The sequence below is a fragment of the Scyliorhinus canicula genome, chromosome 3 (genome assembly GCF_902713615.1).
Source record: "Scyliorhinus canicula chromosome 3, sScyCan1.1, whole genome shotgun sequence".
NCBI classification, from domain to species: Eukaryota; Metazoa; Chordata; class Chondrichthyes; order Carcharhiniformes; family Scyliorhinidae; genus Scyliorhinus; species Scyliorhinus canicula.
This window is the reverse complement of record NC_052148.1, coordinates 239646289-239663662: the sequence shown is the minus strand read 5'-3', so window position 1 is coordinate 239663662 and position 17374 is coordinate 239646289. Positions and strand designations below refer to the sequence as shown.

General features: G+C 46.9%; 1 protein-coding gene across 7 annotated transcripts in view; it reads right to left on the bottom strand.

Annotated features, from left to right (window-relative positions):
• inpp4b (inositol polyphosphate-4-phosphatase type II B) overlaps window positions 1-17374 on the bottom strand; it is a 1043608-nt gene that overhangs the window by 238345 nt on the left and 787889 nt on the right. For all 7 annotated transcript variants that reach the window (XM_038792440.1, XM_038792442.1, XM_038792441.1 and 4 more), the window contains one exon: window positions 801-948. In XM_038792440.1, the coding sequence (XP_038648368.1) occupies window positions 801-948 (148 nt within the window). The remainder of the gene's footprint in view (window positions 1-800; window positions 949-17374) is intronic.

Here is a 17374-nt window from a genome sequence, read left to right as displayed (position 1 = left end):
GAGCTCCGGTTTCATCCCACAGTCCAAAGATGTGCAGATTAGATGAATTGGCCATGCTAAATTGCACTTAGTGTCCAAAAAGCTTAGGTGGGGCTATTGAGTTATGGTGATAGGGTGGAGGCATGGGCTTAAGTGGGGTGCTCTTTCCAAGTGCTGGTGCAGACTCAATGGGTCGAATGGCCTCCTTCTGCACTGTAAATTCTATAATTCTCTGATTCAAATTGTTCAAATATGTTCTTATTATTAGTTAGACTGGGCGCTACCGATCATCTCACCAGCATCCAATGTGCCTTCTTTGCTTGTCTCAGTATTTTGAATACTTTAGAATTATTAATTGTCCTGAAACGCCTGGAAGAATTAGTGACATACTTGATAAGCAGATGTGTTTTCTTTCTCGAAAGTCAAATAGAGTTGATTAAATAAAATTGTGACTTGGAACTATTCACTGAAATTCTTCCTGGAGTAAGAAACAAAATGTGTAACCTGATTGCTATTGCATTACAGCTAAAGGCACTCTGAAAACCTCGAAAAAACATTGGAGTGCAGCGCAGATTGTAATGTTTACAAATGATCATGCAGTGATATTAAAGCTTCGAAATGTACATACAACCAATATCAAGTAACCCCTCAACATCACTGGCAGGTCAATATGAATTTGTAAACACTCGGCTCGAATTATTCATGTACCACAGAAAATTTTGAGACCAGGACTGGGGCTGTCGGGAGGCAGGGTGGGATTTTGATATTGCAATAAAATATATTCGCTCTGCAAACTGATGCAAATAATGGCTAGACTGTACCTTCTCATATCTTCCTGGATGAAGAGTGTAATCATTTGCTTGGGGATGAGGAAGGACAGTGTACTTTCAGCCATCTGTTCCCGTGCACACAACCACCTACCATTAGTTGTAGGCAATCTGTAGACTTTCCATATGATATTTTTAAACACTGCAAAAAAAACAGAGATGAATAAATATTAGCAATGAAGTATAGAGCAATTATAAGCTGAAACAAAATAGATAAATAAGGACAGAGATCATAAATATTCTAACAAAGCTGATTGGTTGCTCAGTTGACTGGTGCCACTAAACATAAAGTGTGATCTGTTAGTAACTGGTCAGTAACTGGTACAGATGACCTGTGATGATATCACTGAGATACACACTGAGCAGAGTACACATAGATCTTCATAAATAGGCCAACATGTACTTAACTTCTCGGATATGCATAACGTAAGCTCTCAGTTTGTAAATTCTCAAGTAGAGCCTAGAGAGAATATTCAATTGTGCAGCTGTGCTCTGTGCCTACAGCTCTAATTTTCTTCATTATTTTCAATAGGTTTCCAGCCTGCAATTCATCTCACAGCCTACGAGCTTATCATTCCTGGCTGCCTCGCCTCCTGATTCACCGGACATGCGCCTCAGCATCTTGCCACTAACAAGTGGGAGCTTCTTTTAAACAGTCCTTCTCCATTCACTCCCAGTCAACACACAAGCATGGCTGCGCACAGACCTGCTCCTCGCGTTGGGGATGCTGACCTGGCCAGATTTCCTGACACTGTGGATGTGAGAAGGGCATCCTGTTCCCCCGAGGATGTTGGAGGACCAGTAGCAGGGTCACCAACACCGCCGGGGAAGCAGTGGCAGTGGTTGTCAGTGCGGGCAGCATGAGCAGGAGGACTGCCGTACAATGTCAGAAAAAGACTAACGACCTCCACCGAGCTGCAAGGGTAAGTTACCGTCTCTCTCCTGGCATCAGTTCCGCTTGTCACCCCCTCAAGTTCTCAGACCCCCCCCCCCCCCCCCCCCCCCCCCGCCGCCCACCCTCCCAACAAATCACTGGCTGGCATCTCGCATCCTGCCCACAATTGATCTCAGTGCTTGCTCCTCAGAACCCACTGGCACCCACCAGTACAACCCCGTCATGTCCAGGTGCCAGGTGGAGGCCTGCTGCTTTCCATGCTCTTTGGCCTTTGATGCCCTTGGCGGACATCGTCTGGAGAGCCTGAAGTCGGAGGCGATAATCATCGTCTGAGACATGGCATGTGTACCCACGAGAAGTCACTTGAGAATATTTTCTTTATTAAACGGTCAACAGTAACGAAGATTTTAAAATCAACATTAACATTCCACATATCACTCTAACCATCAAACAACAAGAAAATGTCACTGTTCCATATTGGCACCAAATAGAAAGCTATATCAGCTCATTTTCACAAAAAAACAAAGCACACAGTACCACCCCTCGCCTGTTCCTCAACAGTAACAGAGGCCAAACCTGAGAATGTGGTCTCATGTCCAGAACTTTGTCATAGAAATTATCTGTCCATCAATACGTTACTTGCTTCATGTATCAGTGCCACTCTCCATCCAGGAGTCGCAGCTGTGCAGGCCCTCCCACATGGCCCAATCTCACTAAAACCAAATCCTGGCATCCACATATTCCACTGGCGCACAAGGTGCAGTTGGACATCCTTGACTTCCAGCGTGTTTAGCCCACAGTGATGTGCCAGTTACACTCACCACACCAGTAAACTGAAGCATCAGCAATCTGCGAAAGCATTTCTTCCACGGCGTCACCAGGTGGTCCATTTAGATTAATGTCGCACACCAGGTCCCACAGCATCTTCTTGCTTCAAACCGGATTGCCTTCTCGACTCATACATCCCCCTGAGCTCGGTGTTCCATGACACAGCTGTCTTAGAAATAAATTGTCCTTCTTTCCAGCCACAGAAAAAGGAGGAAACAACAACAGTAGCTTCCAGGCATTTGTAGCCACCAGCAGGAGCAAGCAGCAACACAACCTGCAGCTGTGAAGTGCTCTCACAACTATCAAGGTCAATTCCTCATTAGCCATAGCTTTCAGCTGTGAAGCTAGAGTGCTCACAGTCAAAGGGAGTTGAAATGACTTTGAGCACAGAACCGAGAGCAGGGCTCTGTCATGGAAGTGCTTGGTAGGACAGACAGGCAGCTGCTGTAGTTGCCCCTGTTATGGTATCCACAATATTTAAAAATGTCTTGAAGGCCCCAGTGGTGATCCCCAGCCTAGAATGCATCATTCCCTGACCAAGTTCAACCTACCCCCACCAGCCCCCCCCCCCCCCCCCCCCCCCCCCCCGCCCCCGTAAACATGGGGGCAGCAGCACAATGCCCTGGAGCTGCAGGCCAGAAAATGGAAAAGGCTACTCGCCTCCTCAGATCCCCTTAGCAGCCACTGTGCCAGCTTCACATTTTTAAAAAGGAGTACCAAATGATCCCGCGTGATTTCTCGCTGGGGACCTGGTTGATTCCCAGAAGGCCGTTGCATTTGACTTCAATCTCGCTGATGAGATGGAGATAAATTCAAATGAGGGTTAATGATATGCTTGCCATATTGGGCATGATCCAGAACTCGCCATTGCGAGCCAATCGGTTAGATAGCAAACTGGTTCACGCCCGGCGCGAATCTCGATTTTGGCCTTTCCCACTATTTACCAGGCATGTCCAGATCCACGGTGGGCGCAATGGGGTGGTTAAATCATGCCAAACGGCAGCACAGGGGTTTGGAGGTGGCGTCGGTATGCGCTATGCACTAACCATCGGTTCGCTCCGGGGGAGGGGGGGGGGGGGGGAGCTTTTGGAGGTGACAGCGGGCAAGGATCGAGAGATTTGGGAATCTATTTATTGATGAAGGGTTTTCCGAGTTTTGAGGAGCTGGAGGAGGAGTTTGAGTTGCCAGGTGGGAATGGGTATCGGTACTTGCGAGTGAAGGATTTTGTACGGAGGTAGGTCTCGAACTTCCCACACCTCCCGCAAAGGGGGTTACAGGATAAGATGATGTTGAGATTAGGAGTTAGGGAGGGGAAGGTCTCAGAGATCTGATACAGTGGGAGGGAGCCCCAATAGAGGAGGTGAAGAGAAAGTGAGAAGAAGAAGAGTTGGGGTGGGAAGTACGAGGCTGGGTTATGGGAGGAGGCCCTGCAGAGAGTTAATGCATCCTCGTCGTGTACCAGGCTCAGCCTGATACAATTCACGGTGGTCCACAGGCTCATATGACTGTGGTCCGGATGAGCAGGTTCTTTGAGGAGGTGGAGGACAGGTGTGTGTGGTGTGGGGGATGTCCTGCGAATCATGTACATGTGTTCTGGGCATGTCCGAGGTGGAGGGGCTTTTGGCAGAGATTTGCAGACATTATGTTAGAGGTCCTGCAAGGGAGGGTGGCTCAGAATCCAGAGATGGCAATCTTTGGAGTGTCAGAAGACCTGGGAGCCCGGGGGAAGGGGAAAAAGGGCAGGCATGGAACTGGCGAATGAGGGTAGGAAAACCATTGATGGAAGGGCCAGGAAGGGCTAGCGGTGTGTTTTTATAAACCATGTGGGTTGGGGTTTGTGTTTGGGGGGAATGATGGTTATTTTGTTGTGTGTTCTGTTGGAAGTTATTGTTGAAAAGTGTTAAAATTATATATGCCTTAATAAAATTGTGGTGAATGTGATTCACACTATATATAGTTGCCAATATCACTCCATGTATATATGTTTGTTATCTACCCATTGTAAGTGCAGTTGCACTATCCGACCACCAGGGGGAGCCGCTCTGGGAATACGCGAGTGTTTGTACTGGGCTCCTCATTTGGCTCTGCCCAGGACTCCTCCCCCGGGACCGATGTATAAAGATCAGTGCCTTAGAGCCAACTTCAGTTCACCTGAAGTTCAATGACGAATAGGCTGGCTCTATTGTAAGTGTATTAAAGCCTCTGTTCTGATCCAACTACACGTGTTCGTGAATTGATGGTTACATCAAAAATAATTTTTTTTAAAATGATCATGCCCAACAGCTGGAATGATCCAGTTGTATTTCTGATTTCTCAAAGTACTTATTTTCGACGAAATATTCTCCACCAAGTATTTTTCAAGCATTATAGCAGAAAGACAGAAAATACACAGCAGGTCAGGCAGCATCTGTGGCGAGAAGAGTTATCACCCCTTCAGGTCAATGTTGACCTTTCATGAAGCTCGCCACGACAGCTGCTTGATCGGATGAGTTTTTCCAGCACTTTCCGTTTTTATTTCAATTTCCAGCATCCGCAGTATTTGTGTTTGCATTACAATGTTGTTTTTTTGAATCAACTTAGGCAGGTAGAAGAGACTTATTTTATTATAATTGCATTTAGCCTTGATTGATGTCACTGCACTGGGAATTTGGGGAACTTTTTATGCTGGAAGTTCCATGATAAACTCGGAATATTACAATTCCTTTTGAAAGAAAGCTCTGGTTTCACCATACCAAGATTCCGAGGGCCGGTGCGTACTCAATGGGCCGGGTGGCCTCCTTCTGCACTTAAATTTAATGATATACCAGAAGTAAAACTGCAATATTTTCCACTTGGTCATACATGTAGAATAGCATAATGGTCGGCTGATCTGATGGTTAACCTAAGACATAAACCCCAGCCGATCTGAGGCTTCAGTGATTTGAAAAAAACACAATCTGCAAGGTTAAGATAAAGGCCATTTAATTCATCTTAATTCTTCATCCAGAAAAACACAAATGCCCCTCCATTGCAGCATCTAATTGTTTCTATCAAAAGGTTTATTGTATACGTTGATCATTGTTTGAAGTAGAATTTACCAATCATTGTTCTAAATTTACATGTGAACAATTTCAACTTTTATTCCTTTATTTTACCTTCAAAATTTATGTACAATTTTCCTTCCCCACCTTCTGACATTTCTCATACGCTTCCCTTCCAGATTGAAATGCCAAAGTTTTCTCCAGCCTTTCCTCACAACTCAGAGTTTTGATACTAAAGATCATGCTTTTATTTATTCGCTGCACTGTCTCCAGTATTTTGAGTGGCTCGTTTCTGTTCTGACAACCAGGACTGGACACATTACTCAATGAACAATCCAATGAGAGAACTGGAAATATGACTGGTTGTATCTACTGTTTTGACAACGTCTATTAGCTTTATTGAACGTTATTCTGCATTGATCGGACATGTTAAAGATCCACTAAAACCACTAGATCGTTTACAAATTCACTGTTAGCTATTTCAACACCAATTCAAGGACCATCTGTGTAATGTTCTTTCGGCAAACTCAAAACCAAGTTAAGCTACAGTCTAAAACAACATTTTTGACAAACATCCCAGTAAAAATTTCAGCTTTATTTTTATTCCAATTTACTTTCACATCCATGGTTTTCTTTCCTGTCCCAGCATCACTTTATTATTTTACCAGATACAGAGGGTGGATTCTCTGTTGCCCTCCGTTGATAGTGGGTTTCCATATCCAGCGGAGAATAGAACGTCGGCCGATAAACGAGATTGGCACCGGGCGCCAAGCCCATTCCATTCCTCCAGTCCCCTGCTACACGTACCACGCTGAAAGCACCATACAAATGGGTCATTTGCACCCATTTGCATCCGATTAACAGACTGAAAGCTCGATTCTCCAGCCCCCCTGATATTCCAACCCTTTCAGACGAGATTTATGCGGGTGTGAATTGGTTCAAGTATTTTCAAGCGTGGCCCTGACGTGGTGGACTGCGCATTGGGTCAGTGCTCGATGGAGGTGCCTCTAAAGTCCATCGGAAGTCCACCTTGCCCCCCACAATGCAAATCCTGCCCACCCCAGCCCACCACCCCTCACCGATACCCTCATCCCCCATCAGACCCCCTCTGACCCCCAACAGAGACACCCACAGAGACCCCTGCTTGAAAGCTGCAGAGTTTTCCAGGCAGTGGAGTGAGAAATCACTGCATTTTCACTTACTCTTCCCCAACATTTGCTGTCTCAGGCAAAAGTGTTTAAAGCAATAGCTGTTACAAATGTCAGACAATTTCACCAAAGCTTCTAAGGGTTTCAAATCCCTTGACAGCATTTGAAATGCAAATTTCCCATTCAGTTTCACACAGCAATACATTTCATTAGCCACTGATTGACAATTTTATTACCCCAGAGACAGCTGCTTGGTGGACTGTTGATTTATAGATCCCTTCATGCTTCAATGCATCCCCATTACCCTGCTTTGATGCTAACCACAACATTTATAAACACTCTTGCTCTGACTAGCAGTTTCTCACAACATCAAAAGCAACTAAGTGCTTTCTGTTGTGAAAATCAGGAAGGGGGCCTGATGGAGGGGGCTGAAGGGGTCTGATGGGGTGGGGGTATTGGGTCACTCTCATGTATGTGCGTTGTCAGAGAGGGTGACCTGTTATTCCCATGGTGGGGGTGGGGGGGGGGGGATGGAATGAAGGGGGCCCGTTTTGCCGGACCTTGGTAAGTGGCGGCCCGTTACCAGGATTCTGCTGGAATCCGCGACCCCATCTCCCTGCCTAATGTTGCATGAAAAAGGAGTGAATTGTACCTGGGCATCGCTCCTCAAACCAGCAGTGACTAGTCGCAAGTCTCCTCTGATGGGAGCACGTAGATGCCAGAACAGAGAATCCAGCCCATAGATTTTTCCTTATTTCTGCCCTCTGTTTCTACCAGTGATAACTCAGTAACCAAATTATTACTTCACTTCAATTTCCAAAGTACACAAAACCTATCAGAAAGTGAAGTAAGTGTTGATGAATTATAAGCAGGCCCGAGCACTCATAAGTGAGGAAAATGTTGAACTTTGACATATTGGGGTAAAATGGTAACAACGATAATAAGAAAAGTTACGATATGAGCAGACATAAAGAGAACTACCATGAACAGTGTTTGGGGCGGGCGGGAGTGGAACCACAATTAAAGAAGAACTGCGGAAAAGGATAGTTACCAAGATCAGATTTAAAATAAAGAATCGGAAATCTTTTTGCATAGGTCGTAACCGAGTAATGGAAGATCGTGGAAACAAAGAGGCACTTGCTTTGTCGAAATCAAAGTTCTGAAAACTGCCAAGCATTTAGGAAAAGAAAGGCTGGGCCCACGTACAAATTGGTCCATTCACGCCCTCACCAAATTTTTAACTCATGCACAGTTTTTACTGTAAATGCAATAGCGGAAAACCAGGCTCACACTTTCCGCTTTTCATTTGTTGGAAGGACTGGACAGCCACCTTAGAAACCAGACAAAACTAGACAGCTGGCCTACCTATATCAGATATCCGCAGACAAACAAACAGAACACTAGCAACAGGATGAGGGATAAAGGAACAACAAATGCATTGATAATTGAAGATTTGTCTAAAGTGTGTGCAGAACCTATTGAATGTATGAACATTAATTCGAGAAGCATAATTTAGAAAAAGCAAACAGTATGTTATGTGTAAATATTATTCTTCACTTCATCCGGCATCTTATTGTAAGATTTCCTGCACCTGTTCCTGCGTTGTTCAGAAAGTAGGAAAGTGCTTCCCGGACACTATGTAAAAGCTGCAGTTTCTTTTCCAAAACAACTGAATAGTTTCATTTCGCAGTTTAACTGCTCAGTCATCAATTGCTCCATTTTAAATGATCAGCCACACAGCAGGAATGCTACAAAATGGGCCAGAGACTAAAGTCATCAGAGTGGCAGACAAAGTAATGTTCCCAGTGGGAGGTTTGAACAAAAAGGCATCAAATGGAAGGCATCTGTCTGCTACTGCCGAAATTGTTGAGAAATGCTCAGATTATACAATATGTCATCACAGAAACTTCAGGGGAGCTTTCTGGAAAATGTTGTTCCAGCTCGTGTTTCTGGTTAATAGCAAAAAAATTGTTCGTCCTGCAGTGACTTCCAGTTTCGAGCTTTATTCGTCACTGTACTTTTTAAGTTAAATTCAAATAACTTCAAGTACTGACATGTGTCTCTAACAAAGGCTACAAACCTAACCAAAGCAAAGACAAATGGAACATGAAGACCCTGAAGAAAAGTATGAAGTTAATGATGAATCTGAACAAATTGTAACGGTTACAAGGAGGATTAGGGAGGCCCCTCCCACCGGCGCGATCTTACGGTGCTGCCGAAGGTGACGCGCCTCCCCCCTATGACAGGTTCTCCGGCGGCGGGACGGGGAAGCCACTGTAAACAGTGGCCAATGGCGAGCTTCCTCCACCACTGGGAAACACCCTGGGGGAGGGGGTGGGCACAAATTCTTAGCCTTGTGATGAATGTGTGAGTGCCTATAGCTGTGCAGTACTACGGGGGCGATTCTCCGAGCCCCGTGCCGGGCCGAAGAATCGCAGCAACCACGCCACGGCGCGTAATTCTCCGAGGTGTGTTAGGCGCGGCACTAGCCGCGGGCCACTGGCATCATCGGGGCCGGCGATTCTCAGGCCCGGATGGGTGGGCGGCCGGACCGATTCGACAGAGTCCCGCCGGTGCCATTCACCCCTGGTCGCTGCTGGCGGGAACGGTTGGGGGGGGGCAGTCTGTGGAGGGGGAGGTGGGGGAGAGGGGGCTCCTTCACTGGGGGGCCTCTGATGGGGTCTGGCCCGCAATCGGGGCCCACTGATCTCCCGGTCGGCCTCTTCCCCCCCCCCCCCCCCCCCCCCCCCCCCCCCCGGGCCTACTTTCAGGCGCCGCCGGCCCCTGAACACCAACTCCATCTTGAGTCGGGGCCGCACGCTAAAGAAGTCTCCCGCGCATGTGCAGGATGGCGTGGCCCAACTGCGCATGCGCAGGATGGAGCTGGCCCAACTGCGCATGCGCAGGATGGAACTGGCCCAACTGCGCATGCGCAGGATGGAGCTGGCCCAACTGCGCATGCGCGGGTTGGTGCGGCGCCCATTTTGCACCGGGATAGAAGGATGGAGCGGCGTGAACCGCTCCAGCACCGTGCTGGCCCCTTGTGTGGGCAGAATCGTACGTAACCGGGCTCGGTTCGCGCTGTCGTGAAACGCGACGGACTTCACGACGGCGGAAACACTTGGGCCCAATACTGGAGAATCGCCCCCTACATACCCCTGCTATGATTTTAAAACTTCTTCAGCTCTTTCATCCACCTACTCATGGGTCCGGTGGGTCAATCAACATAAAAGCCACATTCCTGAAGGGCGATACTTTTCAGGGGGAAGCGTCTCTGACATCAGCCGAAGGGGTAGCAAATGAAGCAGGGAAACTAAAAGAAAAGCGTGGATGCTTCCAGGGTGTGGGGAGATTTGTTTTTCTGAAAATAGGTCGTGTTCAATTAAAAGCCAATTCTGCAATGCTTTAGTGGTATTGGAGAGCAAATCTTCCATGTATTTCCATGATGCATGTTGCTGATTTCTTATGGTGTAGCAGTATGGAATTTGAAAAATGTGTTATTGATAAGTTTTGAGTTAAATTTAAACTTGAGAGTCAGGCTGGTGGGCTCTTAAATATTTTTGTTTTGGTATTAAGAGGAGCAGGTCTGAAATAACTTTAAATCAATAATCCTATTCAGACAGTGTTACTCCTCCCATCCTGGTTATTCATATCAGGCCATCATGGAAATAAGATGTTATACCTAAAGAAGAAACAGGGCAATTGTGAAGTTTGATTGGTCAGCTGAACTGGCTGTGCACTCCGACGAGACCCAGATAATAGTTTTGCAGTGTTGGAATAAGTACTATATTGAAACACTCTAATATGTTTAAAGAAAAATAAAACATTAAGAATAATAAAATCTGAAAAAATGGTTACTTAGGTTCCCATCCTTTGGCAACCCAAAGCATAATTAGCTCAGCATTTTTAGTGACCCTTGCTAGTATTCCTGATGGGTACTCTGGCACAGCTGGGTTCACGGGGCTGAATTTAATGCTTTCCCCCGGAGTAGGGCTGTGAGGTGGATGGGCCATGTAAATAGGGCAGAAAGGTGTGAGGTCGAGACCTCACTGTCTTCCTGACTTTTAAAAATGCATTTCATGGGATGTGGGTGTCACTGGCAAAGCCAGCATTTGTTGCCCATCCCTAGCTGCGCTTGAACTGAGTAGCATTTCAGAGGGAACTTAAGAGTCAACCACATTGTTGTGTATCTGGAGTCACGTGTAGGTCAGACCAGATAAGCATGGTGGGTTTCCTTCCCTAAAGGACATTAGTGAACCAGATAGGTTTTTTTTTTACAACAATTGACAATGGTTCATGGTCATCATTCGACTTTTAATTCCAGAATTTTATTGAAATCAAATTTCCACCATCAGCCGTGGTAGGATTCAAATCCAGGTCCCCAGAGCATTACCCTGAGTCTCTGTATTACCAGTCCAATGACAATGCCACTTTGCCACTGCCTGTCCATACTCCCTCCCTGATAAAGTCCGGATAGAGCAGGGTCGAGATGGTTTCCCCATCCAGAAGCGAACTAAGGGTCTTAAATGGCCACATAATAATAATCTTTATTAGTGTCACAAGTACCTTAACACAGCAATGAAGTTACTGTGAAAATCCCCTAATCTCCACACTTTGGCGCCTGTTCGGGTACACTGAGGGAGAATTCAGAATGTCCAATTTACCTAACGAGCACATCTTTCAGGCCTTGTGGAGCAAACCAGAGCACCCGGAGGAAACCCACGCAGACACGGGGAGAATGTGCAGACTCCGCACAGACAGTGACCCAAGCTGGATTCGAACCTGGGACCCTGGCGCTGTGAAGCAACGGTGCTAACCATCGTGCCACCGTGTCGCCCATGTGCTACTGTGCTGCACTTAAGCGCCTCATCCCACCACTGCTGGATGGAGAACAACATGTCAGCAACATGGGGGTGTGGTCCCTCCTACATACAGTCCAACAGAGACACACCTGTAGCAAGGGCCACTCAAGGTGAAGACATCACCTGCCGTTAAACTAACACACACCCCCATGGACCGCCTTGCTGACCCTGGTGAGCCCACTTCAACTGCTCTAACATCAAACTTAAGCCAGTGGATGGGGTCACTGCCACAAGGATAAAATTACATGTTTAATAAAATATTATCCTCCGGCTTGAAAAACTAAGAAAATAAACGGACTGTTAAAATACTATGGCTGTAGAAATACTGGCTCTCGTGGAGGCAATGGGTACGAGATTCTATTTGTCAAATGTTTTAAATGAGATTCTGTAGAAGATGTGTCCTGATGATAGAACACTCATGAATGTTATATAGATAAATCAATCCTTTTGGAATAATGTACACCTTACAAAACATGCAAGTGTGAAAAGGTTAGGGATTGACCTTTCCATCTAGAAACATTGAGAGATAATGAAAATCTCTAAACTATTGCCGGAAAAAAAGAGACATACTGTCAAAACTTTTCGTCTTGCATTCATTGTGACAGAATCGCAAGAATACAGATTGTAAATAGAACTGCAATTTATACTGCATGAGAAGAGAGGACCGGTTGATTAGCAAGCGGTGGGCAACAGGTGAAACTGGCTGTTTCACACTGCTAATATGCGTGTCAACAATACTCCTGTTCTGTACACCAAGCAACTATTTGATATCTCTAAAATTACATCAGTGGATGTAATCAAGTTATCAAATACCAGGGGCGCGATTCTCCCAAAACGGGAGAAATCGTAAAGCTGCCGTAAAACCCAGGTGGGTTTTACGGCAGCGCGCCCCTTCCCGACCGGGAACCGATTCTGGTCCCCGGTCGGGGCTAGCAGCCCGACGCCGTAGGCTCCGGCAAGACGGGCTTAACGAAAATCGTTAAGCCCGCTTGCCGGAGTTAGCGCCGGCTGACGCGTCATATGACGTCAGCCGCGCATGTGCAGTTTGGAAGACTCCAACCCGCGCATGCGCGGGTGACGTCATCGCGTTTTTTGTGCGAAACCCGCGCATGCGCGGGCCGGGTTGCCTCTCAGCCGCCCCGCGAATGGATACTCCGGGGCGGCGGAAGGACAAGTAGTGCGCGGGCATCGGGCCCGCTGCCCGCGATCGGTGCCCACCGATCGCGGGCCCATGGCACCCTTGGCATGGCCGTGGTACGGCCGTGCCAATCGGTGCCATGGTTATTAATAGCGAGTTAGTCACGCCGTTTTTACGAACGGCAAGACCAGGTGTGTTTGCCGTTCGTAAAAACGGCGGCAAGGGCTGGGACTTCGGCCCATCTAACAGCTGAGAATCGCTGCCGGCCGTAAAAAAACGGCGGCAGCGATTCGGGTCGGGACTTCGGCGGGGAGGGGGGAGAATAGCGGGAGGGCGGCAAAAATGTCGGGAAAGCCCTCCCGCTATTCTCCCACCCGTCGTGGGGGGCGGAGAATTTCGCCCCAGATTGTTCAACAAAAAAAATCATTTTGAGTCCTAGAGTAGGGAAGCCTCAAATCGTAATGCTTTGTGAAGAATATGGAGATTTTCGATTTAATTTGTTTTGACATTTCGGTTGCACATGGAGCTTTCCAAAGCTGGTACAAAACCAAAAAAATGCCAAGCAATGTTCAGCCCCTGTCCCAGCAATGTTCAACATTCCATCAGGGCAACATTCACCAACCGCCCCCATCCCAGCGATTTTCAATGCCTCCCCCACACAATGCGTCTGCCCGCCCACCCCCATCCCCCAGACATCTCAGGATGTTAGAGTGTACATGGAAAGAAGGAGGCATGCTTGTGCTTTAAACCCTGCTTTAGTCTTGATTAGTCTTCAGATTTTTCCGAGGGCCAACAAACAAGGGCTTAATTGGAAGGTGTACATCTAGGAAAGTATTGCCCTGATCACCTGCAGCCACTGTATAGGTCAGGTCACCTTTCATGTGGGAGTAAATTGGGATTCCCACACACGTCCCCCAATGTGGATAGGGTGGGGGCCTGGGTGGGGTGCTCCTTCGGAGGCTTGGTGCAGATTTGATGGGCCGAATGGCCTCCGTCTGCAGTGTTATGATTCTTTGAATGTGTTGGGAGCATAGGTTGACAAGGGAAAGAGGGGTGACAATGTCACATAAAGCTAGGAAACAGGTGATTGACTGATTCAACCACCCCTGCGTGTTCTGCATCTCCCTCCCGACAATGTTCTCCCCTCCATCTTCCCACCACCACACTGACCCTGCCCTGGCAATGTTTATTCTACCTCTCATGGCAATGTACACAACCCCCCTCCGGACAATATTCACCTCTTCTTGTCCTCCAGGACAGTACTGACCCCAGCCCCCACAAGCAGTATACATCTCCTCCCATACCCCCTCTCCTGACTCACCTTCAGGAAACCTTGGCTTCTGTCAGGCGGATGCTAGAAGAGTCAGACCGTTAGGGCGTTCGGTGGGTTGGAGGGGACTGGACATTTTCATGAAGTGAGGGGTGGGGAGGGAGAGTGAGGGTGAGGGAGATGAGTTAACATTTCTGGGGATGAGGGACATAGGTTGAAATATGTTGGGGTGAGGCTGTGTAGTTTTGGGGTTGACAGCGTTACTTAAAACAAATGAACGGTCAACAGATTCAGTTCATGACAAGAAAAGGGTACGTGGCTGTGCTGGAATTACATCCAACTATTTGCCCCCAGGCTATGGCTAGGCCAGCATTTAGAAGGTGTTGGTGAGCTGCCTTCTTGAATGATTGCAGTGTCGGAAGTGTAGGTACACCCAGAGTGCTGTTAGGGAGGGATTTCCAGGATTTTGACCAAGGAACTGTGAAGGAACGGCGATATATTTCCAAGTCGGGATGGTGAGTGACTTGGAGGGTAACCTCCAGGTGATAGGGTTCCCAGGTATCTGCTACTCTTGTCCTTCTAGATAGTAGTGGCCACGAGTTTGGAAGGTGCTGCTTCACGAACCTTGGTGAGCTCCTGAAGTGCACCTTGCAAATGGTACACAGCTGCCAGTTTAGTTCAGTTGGCTGGACAGCTGGTTTGTGATGCAGAGTAAGGCCAATAGCGCAGGTTGCCATACTTGCTGAAGTTATTCATAAAGGCTTCGTCTTCTCAACCATGTCCCTTGCCTAAGGTGTGGTGGTCCTCACGTTATATCACCACCAGTCAGCTCTCCCTCTCAAAGGGAAAGCAGCCTAAGGTCATCTGTGACGATGATGAGTTTACCTTTTACACACAACTGCCACTATTCGTTGATGGTGGAGGGATTTAATGTTTGTGGAACGGGTAGCAATTAAGTGGGTTGCTTTGACGTGGATGAGCTTCTGGAGTGTTGTTGGAGCTGCACTCATCCAGGCAAGTGGGAAGAATTCATTAGACTTCTGACTTGTGCCGTGTAGATGGTGTCCAGGCTTGTGTGTGTGTGTGTGTGTGTGTGTGTGTGTGTGTGCGCGTGTGTGTGTGTGTGTGTGTGTGTGTGTGTGTGTGTGTGTGTGTGTGGGTGGGGGGGGGGGGGGGGGGGGTCAGGAGATGGGTTACTTGCCATAGTAGTCCTAGAATTTGACCTGCTCTGGTAGTCACAGCCTTTATATAGCTAGTCAAGTTTCTGGTCAATGGTAATTCCCAGAATATTGATAGTGGAGGACTCAGCAATGGTAATATCATTGAACGCCAAGGGGTGATGGTTAGATCCCCTCTTGGTGGAGATGGTCATTGCCTGGCACTTGTGTGGCGCAAATGTTACTCGCCACTTGTCAGTGCAAGCCTGAGATTTATCCAGGTCTTGCTACATTTGGACATGAATTACTTCAGTATCTGAGTAGTCGCAAATGATACAAAATATTGTGCATTCATCGGCAGACATCCCTACTTCTGACATTATAATGGAAGGAAGGCCATTGATGAAGCAGCTGAAGATGGTTGGGCCTAGGTCACTACTCTGAGAAACTCCTGCAGTGATGTCCTGGAGCTGAGGTGATTGACCCCTAACCGACACAATCAGCTTCCAACCAATGAGAGTTTTCCCCCTGATTCCCATCGACTCCATTTTTACTAGGGCACCTTGATGCCATACTCAGTCAAATGCAGTCTTGATCTCAAAGGCAATTGATCTCACCTCACCGCTAGCACTCCACTCTACTGTCGATGTTTGAACGAAGGCTGTAATGAGGTCAGGTGTTGATTGACTCTGATGGAACCCAAACTGAGTACAGTGAGCAGGTTATTGCTGAGTAAGTGCTGCTTGATAGCATTGTTGGTGACCCCTTCCACCACTTTGCTGGTGATTGAGAGTAGACCGATGGAGCGGTAATTATAGGGTTGGATTTTTTCTGGTTTTTTGTGCACAGGGCATATCCGTGCAAATATCCACATTACCAGTTGGATGCAAGTGCTGCAGCTGTACTCAAACAACGTGGTGTGGGGTGCTGCAAATTCTGGAGCACGGGACTATTGCCGGAGTATTGTCAGGGCCGATAGCCTTTTCAGCATCCAGTGCCATCAGCTGTTCCTTGATATCACATGGAGTGAACCAAATTGGCTGAAGACTGGCATCTGTGATGATGGAGACTTCTAGAGGAGGTCACGATGGATCATCCACTCAGAACATCTAGCTGATGATTGTTGCGAATGCAAGAATGATCTTTTGCACAGTGCTGGGCTCATCCATCATTGAGGATGGGGATATTTGTCCACCACCATTCATGTCTGAATTTGCCAGGACTGCAGAACCTAAGAGTTTGTGGGATCGTTTAGCTCTCTCGATGACTTGCTTCATATGCTGTTTGGCACATAGGTAGTCCTGTTTCATAGCTTCACCAGGTTGACACCTCATTTTTTGATATGCCTGGTGTTGCTCCTGGCATGCTCGCCTGCATTGGGCCAATATTTGTGTCGCCAATCTAATTAGATGTTTACAATGATGTTATCATAATACTAGTTACATCTGCTAATTTTCATTCTTACTCGTTTTTAATTAAAATATCACACTAAATATTGAAGTGCAGAGGTTTAGAATTAAAAAAATGAAAAGCTGCAAAGAGAAGGTGTTTGGTACGATCTATCAAACGCGACCAGTAGATATGAGAAGAGGCCTCCCATGGGCTTCCCGACAGCCAGTGTGCCTTGCGAGATCTATCCAGGTCAATTTCAATCATGCTAGTCTGCCTGCATGCCGATGTGAATGGACATTCTTATGGGGTGGGGGGAATTATTCAGACGGAGAGATCTAATAATTAGATGTAAATGTGTGGAAATGATGTTCCTGACATTCAATCCCATTACATCACTGGCGGGGTGGGAGGGAAACCATTGCATCACTTTTACAGCAGCGTGAAATGCGATTTGAACATGTCGGGAGATATTCTGCTCCAGCCCAATGAAAACGGGAGCAGCAAATCTCCCCCTGGTTAGTAGGTCCCACACTCTCGATTTTATTTACACCCATGGAACACCCAAAATAATGAGCTCCCTTGAACTGTGATAATGACTACCAGATGATATCAAATTCAGAATTGTATCTGTGCTCTATCTGATAGCAAAGACATTTCAGAAGGTAATGTAATGAGCCAGATGGCTGTTACATTGAGTGATTAATATTGAAATTAACTCAATTTTATAGGAAATGGAAAGAAACAGAACCCAAGTTAGATATTTTGAGGGTTTTTTAAAATCCATATAATCAGGATGGCTGAAGAAAACGGAGAAGATCAAAATGAAGATGGGAAAACCTTCCACTTGGGAACACACCC